This window comes from Rhea americana, unplaced genomic scaffold, assembly GCF_003343005.1.
Source record: "Rhea americana isolate MKP2758 unplaced genomic scaffold, rheAme1 scaffold_39, whole genome shotgun sequence".
NCBI lineage: Eukaryota > Metazoa > Chordata > Aves > Rheiformes > Rheidae > Rhea > Rhea americana.
In genome coordinates this window covers 539109-561431 of record NW_028186523.1, presented here as the reverse complement: position 1 = coordinate 561431, position 22323 = coordinate 539109, and the positions used below count along the sequence as shown (strand labels likewise).

The 22323-nt window shown below is 38.1% G+C and overlaps 1 protein-coding gene across 1 annotated transcript in view; it reads right to left on the bottom strand.

The window, feature by feature from the left end:
• Positions 1 to 593: 593 nt before the first annotated feature.
• CYP7B1 (cytochrome P450 family 7 subfamily B member 1) overlaps positions 594 to 22323 on the bottom strand; it is a 126421-nt gene continuing 104691 nt past the window's right edge. Inside the window, exons 3-6 of the mRNA XM_085313539.1 lie at positions 17084 to 17680; positions 16432 to 16638; positions 9969 to 10147; positions 594 to 5977 (exon numbers count right to left, since the gene is read on the bottom strand). Of these exons, the coding sequence (XP_085169665.1) occupies positions 5681 to 5977; positions 9969 to 10147; positions 16432 to 16638; positions 17084 to 17680 (1280 nt within the window). The 3' untranslated portion in view covers positions 594 to 5680. The remainder of the gene's footprint in view (positions 5978 to 9968; positions 10148 to 16431; positions 16639 to 17083; positions 17681 to 22323) is intronic.

The following is a 22323-nucleotide window of genomic DNA, read 5'->3' as shown; positions in this document are numbered from 1 at the left end:
TGACAAACCTTTCTGCACGGAAGAATGAAGAAACAGTGATCTCTTTGGAGYACAACCTTCCTACTAAATAGGTACTGGTAGAATTCAGCAGCTATAGTGTTAGAAAACCTAAGTTGTGCTTTTACTAGTGCAGTGCTACATATTGCAACAATTTTCATTCATTTTTCCTTTTTTAAAGTGGATAATCTAAGAGGACAGAACATTTTACACCAGGTAGTACATCTTGTAGCTCCTTGCAAAAGGAGAAGGTAAAGCCTAAGACTCATCTTTGAAGATCAGTGCTGGATTTCAAATCTTTATACTAATTTTGAAAAGTATGATAAGAATGTTAGAAGTCTTTCTCCTCTGTTAAAAAATAGCTTAAGTTTGGTGGGGGTAAAAACAGACCAGATCATTTCCCATATTCAAGGGAGTTGCTACATGCCAGTGTTGAATTAAATGCTTTTTTTTTTTTGCCTTACGGAAATACCTTTCAAGATTAAGCAACACAAAAATGCCATATGCTGAATAAATCATTTAAAAATTAAAGCAATAGTTGTGAATCTGCAAGAAAAGTGTAAATGTAAGGTGGGAAAAAACACCATGGGCAGTCATTCAATATTAAAATAGATATATTCAATTTTATTGTGTCTTTGAAATACAAAATTCATTTAAGATGTTAGATTACTGAAATAATGAAGTTTAAATACTCTTGCTCAGAAATTCACAATATACCTTATCTGAACTAAGAGCCTTAATGATGGACACTAACTATTAAAGGAAAACCCATTCGTTGTTCATCCATATACATAATGTCAACTTGCACAGTTAAGAGCTATTCACAATCTTTTGAAAGTCAGAAAGTACAATAAYAATGAAATAAATGATCATTTGTAATTTTAAAAGTGAAATTCATAGGCCAGTAGTTATTCATAAGAATATCAATGCTGATAACAATGACATGTGACTGGCTCAAAATTGTAAGCTAAACACCTCTTACATGGTTCTGTATTAGTACATTAGGACATATGACAAATGGGGAAGCCTAATTCATGAACAGGTACATGCAGATTAATATGATCTTTTGAGTTGTCAGTCTTTTGAGTATAGTTTGATAAAAGATAGTTTACAACAGCTTACAGTAGTACCAAACACCTGCATGAAAATGGAGCACATACATCTGTAAATTAAWWTTTTTTAAAARATCACATTTTAGCATTCACATCCGTTCACAAGGAATTCACTTAAAATGTCTTTTCAGGTCCTATAAATGGCTGCATTGGCTTAGTACATCTTTTTTTATTATTATTATTATCCATTTTTTTCAATAACACAAGGAAATACCATTATAGCTATAGGCAGTGACAGCTTACTGTAAGAGATTGGTACTGACCAGCCAAGTTTTTTTAAATCAGTCAGTGCACTATTTCATTAGAACACCAGAGGAATCCAAGGGGCACTTGCATGCTCCTCTGCACTGACCTACAAAACAGCCCAGGCTATGCCTGCTCTGCCTGCAGATGAAATAGCCCAGCACTTCTGGGCTTCCAGGGAGCTCCTGCTTCTGAAGGTCAAAGGAGCGATGAAGAAGCAATTGGCCTGCCTGTCTCCCCCACTCCACCCCTGCAGCACCAATGGCAGCTTGCAAACCGCACAGAAGTCTCTGCTTAGACGATTTTGCCACCTGGACACCCTGGTGACTGCTACAAAGAGCTTGTCACTCCTGGGGTCTGTGGCAGAGGACACCATCCAAAGCTCCCTATGTCATGAAACAAACCTACAGACACGGCACTCCACTTCTGCRCAGCATGTTGGCTTAAACCAACCCCCTCAGCTTGGCTTCAACCTGTCCACCTCTGGGGACTGGCCTGCTCATGCCTCTGAGCTGCTTTGGCTTGCTGAGCAGGACACCAGCACCAYGCGCCTTTCGCTACCTGCTCCCCCTGCACAAACTCATCCTTGGTCAGAGCAGCTGCTAACTCCAAATGAGTCACCCACTCAGCTGCCAAGCAGACAATCCAGAAGGAAAAACAGTCCTACCACTTCTTCTACCCTGCTCTCGCATACATGACTTTGAAGAGAGGGTGAGGCTTACTCTACTGCAGATAGGCTATGCAAGCCCTAAGTTAGGGATGTTGGCAGCATTGGTTTGTAGCAAATCTACCAGGACATTTTCTAGATTCTTGATGCAGCAYGGGGCACAGTTCTGGGACAACCTCAGCAGGTCCTGCTTTGTTTAAAGTTTGACTAATCGGATTTGTTTCTTGTGTGCTGAAAAGAGTGCACCCCCAACCCTAATGGATGACCTCTAAGTGCTCTCATGGAGCTTTCCTTCAACTCCTGGTAGAAGTTCTGACACTTTTCTTAAATGAATGTGTGCCTACAGATTGAATTTGATAGTTTGGAGATAACTTAGCTCTTCTTTTAATTTCAAAATAGATACTATACAAACTGATCAGCAATTAATCTGAAATTACTAAGAATTTGCATGTATTTTTGGCAGAGTCCCATTATGTCCTACTAAATTATGCAGCAGCCTGTGATATTCTTATTCAAAATCCTAAAAATAGAATATAATTACAAAAAAAGTCATGTTTAAAACAAATACCTACTGTTATTTTTGCAGTTGCTTCAGGTTTGTTTCAAAGTCGGATGCCAAAGAAAGATTTACCATAACTGTGGCATGAGACATTTTACAGCTTACATTTAAGCAATAATGTAATACAGTCAACAGTGTAATGATATCAACTTTTCTTCCCTCAATAAAAACAGCTTCTAATGTCCAAACTGGATTGTGAGCTATGGCTGAGTACAGAATAGATCTTGTGCTTACCTTCAGAGTAACTAGAGCAGTGACTAACTTGAATACAAGAATCTCTGTATAAAAACAAATTTTTATTCTATGGCACAAGGCAATAATCAGGTTTTGCAGTTGATTAAATGTTGAAGCAAAGTTAAGGCATTTAATCAACTGCAAAGCCCATTTAATGTAAGTATACTCCAACACTGTAGACATTATTGATATTATATATGAAAATGTTCATCCAATATATCTCACAAAAACACAATTTTCTCCTCTGAGGACTTGGAATGTGGCTGTGCCAGTCTCTGAAAGCCTTTCTACTGATGCTTATTTAGCGTATGTGCTTTACATGAATAACTGAATGGTCTTAGACACAAAAAATAACAAATAATTCTTAGTAATGAAAAGCAGTTTTCACCGAAAGGCCATCAAGTGCTCTAGAGATGAGTAAGATTTCCCATTTTAAAAGAAATGCARGACTAAAGAACAGGAAATTTCAGTTCACCATTCTCTAAGTTAGCTAGTGACTGATTATCCACTGGTAAAGATGTGTCAAGCCAAAGTTTTCAGAGGTCCATGTCCTTTGCACTGAATAGAGTGTCAGGGGCTTTTTTGGAGCACCATGCTTCTGACAGCATCAATGCACAGCACCCCAAAAAGGCAGCAGTGCAAGCAACAAAATTCTGGAAAAGGTGATTCTTTTCAATGACTTGTTCAGCAAGCACTGAGAACGTTTGARTGCACTGAGTGCTTTTGGCCACTCCAACTCCAGATAAGCCAGTAATTCAGTCAGCATCTATAGGCAAATCTGAACTCACATTCAGGTAGCTGCAACACTTCCATGGCTGGTTAGCTATTTAGAGAAATGCAAATCCTGGCACAGAATAGATTAAGGGTTCACTAGCCAAACTAACCTCTCTTGCAGTGACTGCTCATCTTTCTTCTAAGGCTAACTTCTATGGGTGATGACTGTATACTTGGGAGCATAAGGAAAAGTCTTGTTCATGTAYAGCATTATTATTCATTGGCTGGTTGTGTGGGCACACCTTTTGCTGGCACATTCAAACCACAGGATTTTTGGGAACACAGGATGAAGCCCACTGACATGGCTACTCTCCCACCACAATTATCATCTTGGCAAATTGAGACTGGACAGCCAAGAGAATCCTCACCAGACTCTGAAGTGATGGCTGGGAACAGAAACTGGGTCTAAAGATCTAAAGACCTTCTTATAGCCTACACACTAGTAAATTAATTTATGAAAAAAGCAAGTCAGTCAAGGATGCTGTGCAGTCAGTACACAACTAAATTCTATGACTGCCTAGGGTTTTTACTTGATCAGATTTTGGTCCCAAAGAAGGTCATGTTTGAAGAAGGTATGAAGCCTCAATAGGAAGTGTAATGCAGTTGATGTGGAGATATTATAAGACTTTACTAGGTATTATAGGACTTTAGATCTTCTTGCATTTAATTTATTGTCCAGGTCATGCAACCCTAAAAGATGTTAAAAATTCCAGGAAAAAAGGTGTCAATCACCTTAGCTCATTGTGATGAGGAGGGTAATTTGGCTTTTAGATGACTAAATTCTTGCATTAAGACAAATTCACTCAAATTATTTTATGTTTGTTTTTCCCCCAATCCCCTTAAACCATCAAGAATATTGAACTAAAGACTTAAGGAAGGTCATCTCCATCAAGAACTACTGATGCAGACAACCTTCCAATCTGTAGGCAGATAATGCAAACATAGGCTAGACCACTCTGCCTATGCATAACTCAGGCACATTAAAACAATATTAAAAAGTAGTTTTAGATACCACACTTGTCCTTTAAGACCTCTGTCATTCTTTTGCTTTTTTTGGAGAAACTAACAAACACAAGAAATTGTCAAAATAARCAGACATGTTACTAGTAAAACAGTAAGATAAACAGAAGGTAATTTTTGAGATGATAGCATCATTTCAAACAGGCTCATATATTTTCTCCCTGAAGAGTTTAGTTTTATGGCTCAAAAGCCAAAATAGATAATTTAGGCTTGATACAGAGTCCATTAAAATCAACAGAACCTCCACTCTAACTTTAATGGACCACAGAAAAAAGAAAATCACACATTTTAATTTCTTTGCTTTGCACAAAGTGTTCACCCTCAGCACATATCACTGACACCAGAGATATGTTCCTAGAAGGTCACTCTTGAAAATCATGCCCCCTATCCATATAGTTTCCATTGCATCTCCCAACTAAGGACTAAAGACACTTAGGTCCATGAAGGGAACAGAGTAAATAAAAAGTTAGGACAATGATTATTACAAATTCTTTCCTTCCAGAGGGTAAGCCACCATACAGAATTTTCTAAGTTCCTCYTTTCTTGCTATTATGTTTCTTTGAGCAGATGCAGTGATGCACCCAGATGGTAAGGTATATGGGACCKCTTAATATAAAAAGAGGTAGCCCCTGTTAAGGAATGAGGCCTTTTGGCTCAAAGGACATCTGCAGTGTACTTGAATTGTCAAGTTTCCAGGGAGCCTAAGCGGTTCCCCAGATACAGCTGCTGAACAACGTTTCCCATCTACAYAACTTGGATTCAGCTTGAGGCCAACCTCCCTGAAAATCCTACTCGGCTCATGTCTGAGAATACGGGGACCTTTCGTGGAGGCACACTGGGCTATTTAGTCAGCCCAGCTCTAGTCATCTCACTTCACTATGAACTCAGCAGGACAAATGGAGGTTGCATGTCCCAGCATGTGACATCTACCCTCAGTCCAAGGGCTTTTCTCCTTAAAAACAAACAGGAAGGAGACAAAAGTAGAGAGGGAAGAGCAAATATTCTCTAAAATAAAAAGCAGAGTGAGGAAACAGAGCAAGCACTGAGGTTAATGGAAGGCATATAGGCAGCTGCTCACTTTCCTAAGGACCTTAGCTTGTAACGAAAGACAATATCGATGTCTGGGAGGAGGATACCAAGGCCCATACGACTGTTGTCAAGTCTGACAGCTTTGTTTTCCACTAGTTCTACATCAAAATGAGACAAAAGCAAGAAAATAAACATCTTAATTTCATTCATTGCAAGGAATCTCCCTGGACACATGCTGATCCCAGAGCCAAAGGGCATTAGGAAATATTTCAGTTTTCTTCCTGCTTTGTAGAATGTAGTTTTCTTCTTGCCATTTTCTATGTAACGATCAAACTTATATTCCTGAAAACAAAAGGGAGAGAGAGAGCAATAGGTAACAAAACAGTTACATGAGTTGCTTTGTTTGTGTGATGGTAATGTTTCTAAAAGCCAGAAAAATACCATAAAGAGGAAGACAAGGAGCTGACAACTTCTCCTCTTTAGTTGGTTCCCTCAAGTTTCATTAACTCACATTATCTTCCCTGCAACACTCCTTAAATCCACTTACTTAGCTTAGCCTTTTACACTAGGCTCCTTCAACTTCCACATCTCATCCACTGAATGTCTGACCTGTATTGATTGTAATTAGGTTTTGACCGCTTTGTAGCAGGGACAATGAACCTTAGTGGAAGGACAATTTTCTTGTAAAGCATCATATGCACTCAGTTTGGTACATACATCATGAATAAGAACAATCTACCAAATTCTGCTAATGCCTACGAATAAATTAATGCACTGCATTTATCCTATTCTTGAGAGGTACAGCAAAATCTATCCTTCTTCTGCACCCAGTGGTGCAGATTATTCAAAAATCAGTCCTGATACCTTGCAATCAAATTTCCCTTCAGTTGGATATGGTTGTTGCTTAATTTGCCACATCTGACCTTCAAATTGCTAGTGAATGACCATTATAAAGAATATCTTTTTTTTCAAGTAATGCTTGAAGTTGTGCTCGTAACTCAGGTTCAATACATTTTTAGGTTCCATAAAATCTTAGTGATGATTTTCTAATAGCAGTATCCCTGTTTAGGGATAATCCATGTTTTTGAATGAAGGAGATCTGGCAATCCTCACTCAGTCAACAGCAAATTAACCACTTATAAAATCCTCCTGCATGCTTTGAATAAAAATGACAGACACTTCTTGTTTATGGTCACTCATTAGCATTTGTCCTGCTTTGCATACATCTGCTATAGCACCAGCCATTTGGAGCTGGCTGGGAACAAGTCAGTCAAACAGAAACCACCTCAACTGATTAAAAAACAAAACACAGGAAAAAAAAATCCCAAACCACACACTGATAGTGATCTACCATTAATTAAAGGCTCTGAAAACCCTGCACTGAAGGTCTTGCTGTTGAGGAAAACAGTGGCAGGAGAGGTGGCTTAAGAGAACAAATTTCACGGGGGGAATAAGTACAAGGTGCACCAGAGGGGATGTAACTTGGTGTGTTGAAGACCAGGAGTTTGTTTCTCTAAATGGCAGCAGCACGGATTTTCCGTGAAGTTAATGTGTGTTTCCACTGAGAAGTAATTATTTTCAGTTTCTTTGAGCATCTCAGCCAAGAGGAAGCATGCCATTTTTTTCTTCCTGGTAAGTTATTACTTCCATTTGAAGTAACACAGTAACAAATGAAAGCTCAAAATACCATCTCTTCCTTAAAAATGATTCACTTTTTGAAATGTAAATCCTGCTGATCTAAAAAAGCTCTGCTAAATATGAACTGTAATAGCTTAAAAAAAAAGCTCTTCACTTCACTGGAACATTTCCAAAAGGTGAACTCCTTGTGTCTGGAGCTGCTAAGGACTGTGGTACACATCCTGGACCAAACCTTATGCCTTCTTGGATTCTTACGAGCCATCTGAGAGTTGAAATTGATTTTAAAAAAGTCTGCTGTCTCAGGAACTTGAAAAACAGAAAAAAGTATGACATGCGAATGGAGCCAGTGAAAACAGTCACATCAAACTCATGCTTTTGTTATCAAACCCAGCAGGATTTGGTAATTTTTATTTAGTCAGGGATCTGGCTTCTAAAGAAGGACTTATTTCTGACAACAAAGGAACTTTCAGGTATGTACAGAGGTCTTTGTGGAAAACAGAGCGTGGATGATGGTGCGGAAAAGGTGAAAGCACTGAAGAAGGAACAGGAGGCAAAGCTCTGAGTGGATGGCCTGCTAAGGATATTATGAAAATCAAGCAGTCTCATGTGATTGGTATAAACCTACCTTTGTCACATCTTTTACTCAGCTTTGTTTGGGAAGCTACCATGCAAGGTGTCCTGCACAGATAATTCATTGTTTGGGAACTGTAGAATTCACTTACTGAGCTCTGCAAATCTAGTTGGATTTAGAGGTTCACCTATCCACTTTATAGAAAGTTGACCTCTTTATTTAGGTTTTGAGTTCAGAAAGAGGGTTACCAATATCTGCTTACGCTTTTACAATACCGTGCCAGAGCAGAAGATGGCTTGAACTTAAATTTATGTACTCAGGAGAAAAGCATTGCTACAAAATTATCTCGTCAAGCTGCCTGTTTTCCCAGGAAAGTTTTCCCTAAATACATGACAAGCTCAAGACTGCMCCTTTCAAAAAATTCAATCTCCATTTCTATCTGATCCTCAGTAGTTACTGTTGAAAGAACACTGCATATTTTAAGAACCAAACAGAACAGTGATTTCCCCACTTTTCGAAAGGGCCCATGTGCTGAAATCAATGTACTCTGCAATGTGTGGATTGCTCATTCACTATCAAAAAGATAAAATATATGAACTAAAGCTGTACTGTGAAAGCTGAGTAGAGCTGATACTAAGCAGATATATTCAAGCAATGGAAATATGCTAATATATTCTGGCAATTATTGAGTAAGGGACGGGATCAGTTACCACACTGATGCTTTTGGTCTAGGACCTAAATAAACAGATGGACTTCTGACAATTAATAATGTCCTCCAAAATAAAGTGTTAAGAATAAAATGTGAAAAAGCTTATTTGTTACTTGTTACTTTTTCAGAACAAAATATTAATCAACTATTTGCCAATATATGGATTATTTTTTTACAACATTAATTTTCTCAACAGCCTTGTCTTCCTTTTTGAGTGGGGTACAGAGAGTGGAGCCCTACTTGATATGATTTCCATTTTTGTGGCTATTGTGTTCATACCTACAACTATGCTTAACTCCTACTAACTCCTACACACTCCACACCTCCTCTCACTGACTCCAGTGGCATTCCTGTGCAACAAGATGCTATCCTGCACTGACGAGGCATTTGAATCTAGCCTTTCCTCTGCAACTCCATATGCACATCTTTATTCTTAGATTACTGAAAAGAAGAGCTTCAGGAAGAAAAGACTCTAAAATGCGTTTTCTATAAACATGTAAACAAGCCCACTGCAGTTTCCAAAGCAGAATTGTGGTCTGAAATGCCTTTCGGTTCAAGCAACAAGTATTGAAATCAGTATGTTTGGGAGACAGCTGCTTGCTTGGAGAAACGTCGATGATCTGAATGGAGATGAACATAAACTCTTACCTCTCAGGAAGAGGAGACATTTAATTGCCCCATTTTATACAATCTCATTTCCTATATGGCACCCCATCGTGGGGACCACAATCATGCGGAACAGCCTACTGGAGACTAGGACTACCCAATTTACAGGTAGGTAGTGAACTTCAGAAGCCATATAAGACTGAGGCAGGGTGGATTAATTTTGAATCTCTGAYAGTCGTTAACTCAAGCTTCAGAAGAAAATACACGGAGATGACACAACTATCCTCAGAGCTTCACTGCAGAGCAACAGCTTTACAGTCTCAAGTTCACACCACTATCCTAATTGATCAGGAAGGRGTCAGGAAGACCCATTTTGAAGAGAGGTGAAAAAGCATACAGCTCAATAAGACACTGCTATTACCAGGCTTCAGAGAGTCAATGATGCTTTGGGGACACTTAGCTAAATGGCCCACATTATTTGGTATTTAAACCACCTTCTATTATTCAGCATTCCTTGGGTATCAAATGATCCACCGCCACACAAAACCCACATTTAGCCTAAAGTTTATGGTAGTCAACGTGCAAATGTCAAAGCAGTGGCAGTCAGTCTCATCACCATATTTCTCTCTTCAGGCCATGAATCCTTTGACCTGTAGGGCCCTAGAAAATATATCTGAAAGTAGGAAGATTTGTTCCACAAGAAGGAACAGCAGTTAAAAAAAAAAAAAAAAGAAAAGAAAACTATCACAGAAGGCCTGGCTGCTGCAATGTGCCTGAAGTAGGAAGAGTAGCACCAGCTGAATGTTTACCTTAGGGTCTTCATAGACCTCAGGGTCCATGTGCAAAATCTGAGGGTAAAGGGCTACCCAGTCTCCTCTCCTCAAACTGACTTCCTGATCCCCTTCAAGCTTGAGAACAAAATCCTCCTGGCTGACGCGAATGTTCATGGAAGACGAGCACATCCGTAAACTCTCGTTTAGGGCACTCTCTGCGATTAAACAAAAGTGGAAGGGGGAAGCATCAGAAACACGGGAGATGATCGGAAGTTATATGTGGCTACAGCTACAGAATCTTGACAGGTTTAGTAGGGCAGGCTAAAGGAAAAAAAAAAGGAAAAAACACAAACAAAACAAAACATAAACCAGACACCATGAGGAGGTAATAAACAGTCCCGCGGGGCAGGGGGTGGGGAGCTGCAGTTCTGAGCATTACGATGTAATTCCCACTGATAGTTCTGAGAAATCTTGTCGGCTGTAGGCAGTACTGAATTTTGGGTGGAGAGCCTTTATTCAGGCATCACAATGAAAACAACACAATCAAAAGACACAAATGCTTTACACATTTACATATATTTTGGAGTTTGCAAGCAAATACCAGTCAAAGCATCCAAGGAGCTATTTAGCTTGTCTTTCAAAAGCTGTTGGCTATAATGGCAGGACTATACATTAGGAAAATCATTTTGCTTGTTCTGTAGTCATTCTGAGAATTTTAAAATTTATTTATTTGTTTTTCAGTGAGCTATGCTGCCAAATGATAATGTCTATAATGGTCAGAGTGAATGAAAACAATTCATTATTTGCCTGGTAATTTTAGCAGAGAAAGACACTTTTAATTGACCAAGAGAAAACAAAATATAATCCTTTCAGTACTAGGGAAGGCAAGATTATTTCTATTATTTCCACCATCACATCCTGGAAGGCTCCAGAAGCTGAATGTCCTTGCTTTCCCAGTGGCCTTCACCTTTTGCTCCTAGCACGACAGATTTTATGGCTAATTTCCGGCAATTTATCCTGGCAGTTTGAGGAGGAATTCCTTTGGGAATAATATGCATAATTTGCATAAATCATTCTGATAGCATGTATATCAGCATGTAGCTCCTGTCTAGGGCTGCATCTCTCACTTTGTAATCAAAACTGACTATTTTTCCACCAGCGTGTATGGGTGCTGTTATATGTGACTTGATTCCTTCTAATCATCAGTGTGAAAATGGCCCAAAATAGGTTTCATTTTCACATAATAATCCATTTGTGTTTGTATTTATGTTTTGTGAGATCAGCTAAACCTTCTCTAAGCGCTCAGGAAGGCACTGTAACCCCACACCCAAAAGGTTAGTTTATTAGAGATGGTAGCTACCCAGTGTAGATGCATCTGAAAAAGATAATAACAAACGTTCTTTCACTAAAAATTAAATCCGGTGCAGCATGCATAGCAAATAAAGTGGCCCTGGATGCTTTCTTGCAGGAGGTTTTTCCTTAAGCGTGCATTTGTCTAAAGAAATGAGGCTGCGGTCAGCTTTGTGTGGCCAGCGCCGTGATTCAATGTGACGTACAGTGAGTCTGTGCATATTCTTTTGGACTGCCTTCGTTACTATAATCAGGCAGAGTCAAATCGGCTTGTTGGTGACGAAGCCAGAAAAGAACTCTGGTTCCAGAATATGGCCTCTACCGCGGATAGCCACAAGGCACCTGACACGATAGATTTCAACTGGCAGTGCTCTGGCAACAAAACTTTACACGGTACAAAGAAAGGGTCCAGCCTCGACTCTTCGGCTCTCTCCGACCTTCGAAAAACGAAGCTCACGACTCCACATTAGCCCACGATTCGAAAATGGTAGCTGACATATGTAGCAACACCATCCGCGCAAGAAATCAAATGAGGAAAGGGGAGGAGGAGGGAAAGAAGAGAAGAAAAATAATTATTAAGCTGCAGCTGCGAAAGAGCAGGTCGACGTTTAGCAACACGAGCGATGCGGTACCACGCKATTGGCTGACACCCGTCCAGGAAGCATGGCAGTCTGTGCCCACCGCCGTATCACAAATGACAATTGGGCAAGCACATCTTATGCAGAAGTTAATCACAATAATGGAGCACAAAGTGTGGCTTAGCGGTCAGATCGTAAATGACAAATCTGTTTTACCTTCCAGTACCAGTTATGTGTGGAAGGCGAGCTTGGCTCTAGCTCTGAGCGATCATGCCGATAATCATTAGATGACAAAAGTAATGAGTCACATTATGATCAACAAAGGAGACTGGAGCTTCTACGGCTTTGCAGGCGGACATTAAAAAAACAGGCAGCCAGCTTTCTACAAGCGCCGTACAAATGCTGGAGCTATACATTGAAAAGAATGACAACGGCACAATAAAACCGCAGCCTTTACTTGCAGTTGTCATAGTTCAGCAGACACCAGCCATTGCTGCTGACAGACCAGCTGGGTAGCTTGGGAGGCCTTCCATTCTGCACCATGAGGTACAGTAAATTATCCAGCACGGTAGAGCAACATCTGTTTCTGTGCTAGTGCCGAACAAACAAGGCAATTTAAAGCATACCAAGGGATAACCAAGCAGCAAATGAACATGACCCTCATTTCCCCCCCCCTTCTTACACACACGAGATGCTAAACTTCACTGTACAAGCGCTACATAAAGAAGCCAGGCTGTTGTTTGATAAGGTGTTGTCAGAGAGATTTTACATATTTTGTAGAGGGAAAAAAGGGGGGGGGGAAGAGATAGTATTGTTATTCTTAGAATCCTCCCACTTCTCTCTTCATTTCTCTTACACTAAAGCTAGCACTCAGCTTCCAATTCATTCTAGATTTTTTTAAAAACTGTTTCAATATACTTATAAATATTCAGTCTTTAAACCCTAATTTGCTATACTTAGTTCACATGCCTTCAAGCATTTGTCTTCCAATTTCCACTGAATAAATGCGTACTAATGAGAAATAGAGCAAGCTGCTGAGGCAAAGCTGGGTGACTTGAGCCTGGCCTGCCACCAGCTTGTGAYAGGCAGGCAAATTGAGTTAAAATGAAAAGTCTTGTCAGCTGAAATACAACATGGTAGCCAAACAGCAAGCTGTCAATCATCCAGCCAAAACAAGGGACTGCAGGTAATAAAAGGTCATTGTGAATCATAAGTGCATTTGGCTTTCACAGACAAGTTAATTTTAATTAAACATGATCTCTATCTGTAAATGTTTTATAAAACTTATTGTGCATAATGGATTGTTAATTTTATACTAACACATAGCAGGTAATAGGGTACTATAATTATTAGATTGTATGGTAGGAAAATAGCTATTGACTATGCAAATATTTGGTGGGTCATTTAGCCACATGCATCATGGTGTGCCAACATAAATGATAATCCAAAACAAGTATATTTGCATCTTACGAAGAACTATAATGGTGCTGCCCAGTCCATTCCAGGAAAATATAGCCATTTATTTCCAAACCAAGCAACAATTTTAATGCTTACCATTTGTGTTACAATTATATCCTCTATATTAAGCTCTTTTGGAGTTGCTACCTTTCCATGTATATGAAACAATTTTTCAAGCTGTGCTCTTTTTGCAGGAAATATCTGGAATTCAGCAATGACCCCGGGGCAAGAATACATCACAGTCTAAATGAATGAACTAATATTAAACAAACGAACTAACTAATCACACCTCAAATTAAACAAATACTGAGTATATTTCTGCTTTACTCTTTGCATTTCCATTACAGCCATAAAACCGACAACCATTCTCATGTATTTTACCATGTTAGAGCTCCACTGCGAATCATAGTGACTAATAATGTATATTATTCCGCTCACACAAATAAGTATGTTTTGGTTTCTGGAAAAGTCTTATGTAGATAGAAGAAAAAGTGCTGCCCTAGAAAAGCCAGAAGGAAAAAAAAATCAGGGCCATAATTTTGTGAAAAGAACTAGTATTTGTGGTGGGTTGAAAGTGTTTTTTTTTTTTTTCTTTTTTTTTCTTTTAATCATATACCTGTACTTTGAATTTAGAAGTAAATCAGGACATGTTGTTCCCTAGACCCAAAGAGTCTGATCATAACAACAACGCTGCTTTTTGAGAAAGGCTTTTTAGCAATTCTTACTTGTTCTCCAAAGCATGAGGAATCCAAAAAAAGGCTCTTGTTAGAGTAGGCCAAAAAGAGGACGGAGAATCAGAACACTTAAAACAGGAGAATGAGATGACAAGGTGATAAACATACAAGAATCCCACCTGGTCTGTCTTACTCAAGAGCAGGGACACAAATTCCCAATTTTGTATGCTCTGGGTTGGTAGAGGGGGAAAAGAAAGACAAAAGCTCATCCTCAGAGATTTTGGTCAGAATGCTATCAGTGTAAAGGCAGTGGTCACCCAAAATGTTCTTCCTTCTCACAAAGCTGCCAGTGTAGATACTGGGAATTTTTGGTGAGCAAGCAGTGCAAACTTGGATCTTTGTCCCTGTATATATTTATTAACAAAACATCCATTTTCACTGAACAATGAATTTAATTCACTTAGGGTACAGATTTCTTTCTACTTTATTAAATTATGGGACACTATCCAGTGCTTTATAACTTACGTGCTAGAAGAATTGAAATTTAGCTTCTGTTCATATCACACTCACTTTAACACCATTATAAAATTTAGCAAAAGAGCTACAAGAATACTATATGACAGAATATGGCACTTTCCCCTCAACACATAAATTGATTTTTTTCCAAGGTACTTAAAGATTCTACGGAGCATCAGGGGGATGACACAGTTAATGCTGTGAATTGCCAACTTCATACCATTTTGCACCAGATAGTTTTAGTGAGGTACTTCTATTTTGTCTGATACCTTAATAGCACTGGATACAAATCATGAAATAGTCACCCCTCAAATTYCTTGTCATACTACATCACTTATAAAGAGCTAAACAACATAAACCTGAGAAATGGATGACCCAGACTCAAATATGCTTTCATTTTCCTCATGCCTACATTTCTGGGGTGGTTTGGGGTTTGTTTTTTTTTCTTGCCACTCCCATTTCTGTCAGCAGATACAAAATAAATTTGTTTTTGGTCTTCTTGATGCTCCTATTCCTTTGCTGGTAACATTCTTTTTTATTATTTACAGGTGGCTACTAACTCGGATGTGAAGCCATTTTGCTTACATTCCTATAAAGCACCTGAAATACTTAGACTGTCAGCTTATTCCTAAGGAGCATCCTTGTCATCAGATATGCCCTCTAAATCAAAAGCATCCTTCATCAATTAGAGGTAAATCTTCATCAGAACAGCTGTAACTCGAGATGAAACCAGGTTACCRGACTCATGGTATATGAGTATATTAATGCTTTAACAAAAACTAATGAAATAAAAGTCACTTTTAGATTTGTATTACGACAATCAATTCAAATTTGAACACAAGGGTCTTGATGCACATGCCACATTAGACAGTCCTGGAGAATAACAGTTATTATTTATATCCAAAGCAGCCACCAAAGAGCAGTGCCTCTGCGCTGCTCCACTGCTCTGTCTTGACACAGCTTTCTTTAAGAGTGGAATATCAGCTCAGGCCATGAGCTAGCAAGACGTGAGCTCTGTCCTAACAGGAGGCTGGTGTTATTATTGAAAATCAAATGAATTTTCAGCCTTTATGCTTTTGTTCAGCTGTTGTCTATCCTACTAATACTATCTGCGGATATTTTCAGATGCTTAAAGGTTAGGTATCTGTGTGCTAGGAATAGCTATGAAAATTTTCTGCTCTCCTTACCTAGTCTAATTTTAGTCTATTTTGCTATTGCCTGTGCACTAAGAAATGAAATGAAACCATCAACTGATGCTGTGAAGGCCATCCAGCTCCTACATAAAATAACTTCTAATGGCAACTGGCCTTTTGAACTACTGATTTAGAATTGGAAGGCCAAGCTCTCTCATTTAGAGCTCACTATATTGCATCCAGGTAGTTTTGTGAATATTGAAAGCATATTTTCTAATCTGTAAAGCTTCACCTTCCTGTATTTTGTTCAGAGCCATAGCTAAACAGAAGCCTGCTTTAAAAGTGTTTTGGTTTTGTTAAAGACAGAAAAGGAAAGAAACTGTTTATGAAAAAAAAAGTATTTGCAGTTAAAATACATTACCTTACTTTAGTTTTAGGAAAGAGTCTTTCTTGGCAGTACCATACAGAAGTATTTGAAATGCATTAACACTTCGGCAGATGCTCAGAATCAAACAATTTAATAGGCATGAACTTTTTTTTTTCAAATAATTGCAAAGCTTCGGTTTAGCCTTTTGCATACCTTGCATAGCTAATTACCTAGGCTTTAATGTTTACATGCAATGAGAGTATCTACAGCTATAAACTACATAATTTATAATTGATGTAAATTGGTGTTATTATGTCAATTAGGCAGCTGTGTCCTCCACCTTCTCAGTAAACAGAAATGAGTGATAAACTGAGTTTGCAGGAAGAGACCCTCTTTTCTTCATAACAGATAAAAATAAATTACCTAGGTAGACCAGGTTGTCCAATTGTTCTCTGGTGAGGTGGATGTTATACGTAGGCCCTCTCTTTTGACCTGTTGACTGCAGCAAATGGTCAATCTCGTCACGCACCGCTGCAAGAGCTTCTGGGTGCCGCAGAAGATAATACATGGCCCAGAATGTAGCTGGAATCGTGTTTCCCACAGAGGCCCACAGGAAGGCAAAATGATGTGCTGGGAGAAAATAAGTGAAAAGGAAGATTAATAGCGTTTATTACACTGATTAGATTTGCAGTGTGCTAATTAAAAGATGTTAGGACACAGACCCAGCCAAGGATCAGTGAATGCTAATGAGGACCAATAGGCTTCTGAAGTCTAATTTTCTGCTTAATGAGAATAGTTTGAAATGTAATGTCGGGGGGTGGGGGAAATAAGGGGAGTAAATGCAGTTCAGTTATAATCTTTCTCATTATCACCATTAAGTATCTTGTTTTACCACCTCAGCACAAAAAAAAAAAAATCAATTATCATAGAGGGTTGTTTCAGAGTAAAACATTTTATCATTAGCCAATTAGAAAGAACATAAAAAAATTTCAAGGTCGCCATTTTGCCTTTTTATTTCAAAGGTCTCTAGTAAATTATTTTATTTTAGACAAGCAATCATTCATAAGTTTCCTACCTGCTTTGTCATAATCTCTGAGCAGCTCATATTTCTCAAATATATCTTGTCTGGCTTGGACCACTTTTGACTGTCCCAGCCATTTTGTCATGTTCTGAAGTAAAAAATGATGTATAAGCTCCTTCCGAACCCTCTTGGTAGCTCCTAGCAACTCAATTGGTATGTTTGCAGCTAAATAGGGAAAGCTGGCATCAAACTTGATAAATTTGTCTCTGATTTCACTAATAACTTTGTGGCCATCTGCAGCAGGAACTCTTCCATATAGTGTTACAAAACTGGCTTCAAACATTACAGAGCAGCAGAATTTGTACATTTTTTCTGTTTCCCAATCTGTTGCTTGTGAGCATTTCCATTCAAGTATATCCTGGAGATTTTTCATCATGTGGTCAGAAATTATATCCAAAGGCTTGCCTTGTAGATACTGGTAGATTCTATGAAGGTTTTCTTTAAGATCCGGGAATTTTGCTTTAGACAGGGCTGGGTAGTCAAAAGTTCTGGAAGACATTTTATTAGCAAATTCATGGAATTCAAGTTGCTTGCTATTTCGGATGACGTAGACATATTGAAATGGGTCCATGATAAATGTAATATATCTACCTAAATAGAAGAAAAGGAAAAAAAAAAAAAGAGAGAGACACAAGCAGTTTTATAATCTGGTGATGCTTTCAGAAGTGATAAAAAATACATGTAGCCAATGTCTGCRTTACATACTAAACACACACAAAAATTCCCAAAGCAAAGATCTGTAAAGCAATCTGCACTACAAAAAGGAAGAAAAAAGGAAGATGTAGCAAGTTTTATTTAGCTTTGGAAAAGAGACAAAATTGATTCCTTTTGTCAGGATGCAGATTTTTACCTCTGTACATTTGTACRGCTCTTCTAAAACCAGCATGAAGCCATTCCAGTGTAGACTCATCTTCTGTTTTTGACAACAGTAGGGGACCTGTAATTGTGGCACTCTGGAATAAATCACTTACTAAACTCGTATAACTCATGAAAATAAATGTGGAGTCATAGCAGCATTTGAAAACTGCCTCTTTTTTTAATAGCAGAAAGAGAGCACACACATTTCACCTGAACGGAGAGAACCGAAAGAGAGGGATGGGAGTAGGAACATGTTTCCTAGGTTAGCCTTTCTTAGAGCAGGTGACACAGAGACCCAATGGGTAAGAGATGCTGGTGAATAAATAAATAAATAAAATAAAACAAACAAATGAATAAATAAAAAGAATAAATATGGCTTTGACTGGACGCTGAGCTCGTCCCAGAGCCACTATAGTCGGCAGCATTTTGGACCAGCTTGGGACACCAGCTACATAAAGCCTCTTCTCTGGGGGAGACCTTGTTATGTCATTCACACTGCAGCCCCCCAGCCCTTCTCTCTCTCTCTCTCTCTTTTTTTTTTTTTTTACTGAAGCTCTGCTACCTTTTTGTCAAGAATTTGCTTAGTATCAGTAAAATAAATACCCCTAGATTGGATTTGGAAGCCGTAGCTTACAATGGAGTCGGGTATCGTATCTAAAATGTATCCTGCTCTGGGGTACATCCTCCACTGTGTCAGAATGCACTGACAACTTCCTATCCTTCCTGCCGTACTTAATCACACAGTGTAGTGCCACCTTCAGCTGTTTGCACAAAGGAACAGAATTACATCAACTTTGATGYCTTTTAAAGTTGCCCGTGCAAGAAAAATTCTGCAGTTTCTCGCTTAGCTTTAAGCTGACTAATAATAAAGAGCATTTTGGTGAACCATCATGAATCAAATTGTTAATACTCCCAAAGCAAAATTAAATCTTAACTCTTTATAAATGATTCCCATGTTAAGTCTAAATTTAGAGTTCTTGATTCTTAACTTGTGGACAGGTACATTACAGAAAAAGGATACCCATTAAAAGGTATACRTACTCTGTGAAATATCCTAGCTGTACACCTGGAAAAAATATCAGAGCTTACAGCACTGACAGTCTAATTCTGTCTCACTAAAGGGACAAAATCTCTTTTGATTTTAATGGGAACACTCTATGCTTAACTGAGGACCAAATTTGGCTCTGTGACAGATGTCCTGAGATAAAGTAGTCACTACCACTAAAAATGTCAACAAGTATCCATGGTTACCATACAGTGATATTTGAATTATCATAGTTATTCCCTATTCTGAGTTGTATATACTCACACTGCTCTGTGATAAATATGGGTGCATTCTGGACTTTCTTTGCAATAACCAGCTGGCATAATTTTTGTCCTGATTACATCCACTACAATCCCAATGAATCAGTAAGGMTACACAAGGGATAAATTAAGACAGAATTTGACCCCCTTTTTTGTCAACAGTGTCTGAGTTTTTTTAAGGTATTTATAGAGTTTGCTTTACTGTAACATTAAAAACATAGACAYAGTTTTTTAAGAATAAATACATATAGCGAGAAATTGGCATGGCAAAGAGCTAAACCTGAGATCCTCAATTCCCAGTCCTCTTTTCTGACCATTTCTTCCTTCCCAAATAACAGAGACCGATAGGAATTTCTGGTCTCAACCTCTGTAGGATCTTTCCACGTCTCTGCTAGAGTCCTAGAATTGCTCTCTTTTTGCACTTCTTTTCCTCCAGCTTTCACACACTTTCATGCTCTTTATTGAGGCTACCATCTTTGTGATCAAAGCTTGGTAAGAACGCCCATTGGAGTGATTTTTAATAAATAGATTTGGAGTGTTATTAACCCTAAAGATGAAAGCTGGCTCCYTAACTTTGCGTTTACAGGGTAAACATTTTAAGTTAAGATTTTTAATTAATATTAATTTAAACCATCTGTCCACCATCTGCTTATTTCTGATGCAAAATATGAGTTTCTTTGTGATCTTTAATCAGACACTTAGCAAAYGTACATCAATTCTTACCATTTTTAAGTAAGAAAATGATTTCCAGTAAATGAATTTTCAGAAATAACAACTATTTTAGTAATATTTTTTAATCAAAACTCAGTTTATGATAGCACAATCACAAACTTTGGAAAAGAAAATCTCTGACAAACAGAATACTCCAGATCATGATTTTTGTTATTCTCATCAGGTTCCTGTGAGTAAAAAGTATGTATGTACCAGAATGTAATTCCTTTTGTGGAATGAATTCAGCCTCCAGACCACATAACTGCAGGTCAGCAATGTATGTAAACATAAACCAAAATACCGTTGTTAGTGCATTTATTAAATGTCTATATAGTCAGAAAAGTTGAATTCTTCACTAACAAAGGCAGCCTGTTTCTGTGCCTCCCAGAGAACCTAGTTTCAGATCTCTTAATTAGAAAAAGATCAAAACCTAGACGAAGGTTAACTGCAGTTAGAAAGTTGTGTTGTAAGAGTGGAAATGGCAGGCTTTAGCAATCACAGTCACAGACACAGTACACCGCTCTTCAGCATCTTCCATCCAGTAAAAACAAAATGCAAATATTTCCTAAATTTTCCAGCTATTATTCATCACTTTAAAATACAGCTTCTCCCCATGCTTTTCCACTGCAGCTGATCCTAGGAACCACCTCTTCAAAGTAGTTTTCTCTGAAACAAAACCAAAATCTTGATGTTCCTATTTGATTGCTGGTAAAGATAAAATGCCAAATCAACCCAAAATTGATGCAGATCACAAGTTCTCCAAATCAGGAACCTTTCAATATTGAAACTATTTATATYGAAACCACTGGGAACCAAGCCTTTCACTGCTGGACAGAAAAAAAGTCCTGTTACAAAGAAAAAGCAAGCAGACATGCCCATACAGAAATGTCACACTCCAAAACCCAACAGTTTAGTATACTGACCTATCTATGATATTTAATACTTTAGAAACAAGTCAAAATAATAGATGCACATTTGTTTCTGTAAAAAGCCCTTTAATTTTTTGGTATGGATACAGAGAAATTACACTTCCTTTTCCAGTCCTTCAGTTTGCATTACAACCATGCTGCAAATATCCTGATTATCTCCATTTAGTTTATATAGTCTCCTAGAAATACAAGATTGATGTGGAAAATATGAAAATTGTCAACTTTGGTAAATCCTAGCACAGAAGCCAGTATTTGTATGATAGTAAAGAAATTACTCTAATAATGCGTTCTGGATCTTTTTAATGTTAATGATGAAAGACAAGCATTTCATATGGCATGTAATGATAGATGTTATTTCAGTAATGCTTGCAGCAGACTTCAGCTTTGTAAGGAATTAATGCAAATTACCTTTTCTGCCTAAGACAGAAAAATGTGATATGTTATTGTAGGTATATCATGATTTAAAGAAAAAATGAATCATGAATTATCATGATTTATTAGCATTACTTCTTAGCATCAAATGTGTTTAGCAAAAAAAGTGTAAGACAGATTATTTTATTAAAAATTGGAGTTAGTCAGTCTCATAGACAGATGCAGTATCATTCCTAGTAACATATCACGATAAGGAGMCAAAGTTTTATGCTGAGAAAGAATTAAAAATTGTTCAAGTTCTTTAAGTCTTACCTAGCTGACTGCCTATACGTTGCTGGTCCTTAACAGGTAGAAAGGTTGGGTTTGGAAGTACTATCATCTCAAAACAACACTCTCTCCCCCCCCCTTTATTTTTCTTTCTTTCTTTCGTTCTTTCTTTTTTTTGAAGACTATTGCATTTACGTAATCGTCCTCTTATTAGGAAGATTCTGCTGAACTGCTGACAATGATGTACAGTAGTGCTTCGCYGGTATGACGTTTGGGGAAAACGATTCTGCTGCACCACCACACAAAACCAATTAGAGAACTATTTTCTACGACAGGTCAGGAATTTACATTGTTTCTCATAGAAAGATGTGCTTTTTAATTTCTTTATTAAGATGACATCCATGTCCCTTGTAACTTTTAGGCATGACAATCATTTGCTCATCACACGGGAAAGTACAATCAGCGAAATCGCATTACCGGTACGGGGCAATGCCAGAAACTCCAAGCATCGTTCCGCATTTTCCAAATGAACTAGTTTGAGAACCAATAATTAGAACAATATATATTGATAGAATTTTTTGACAAGATCTCTGGTTACTCATCGGGGGTGAGGAGCGGGTAAAGTAATGATAGTACGTACACAACAGTCTATGTTATATTTGCTGCACATACAAACATCATCTTTGTCAAATCATTAAGACATCAAGAAATMCTGTATGTCTTAGTATTGGGACATGATATGAGATACTAAGCTTTTTCTCCCCTTTTTTTGTGTTGCGGATGGGAAACTGT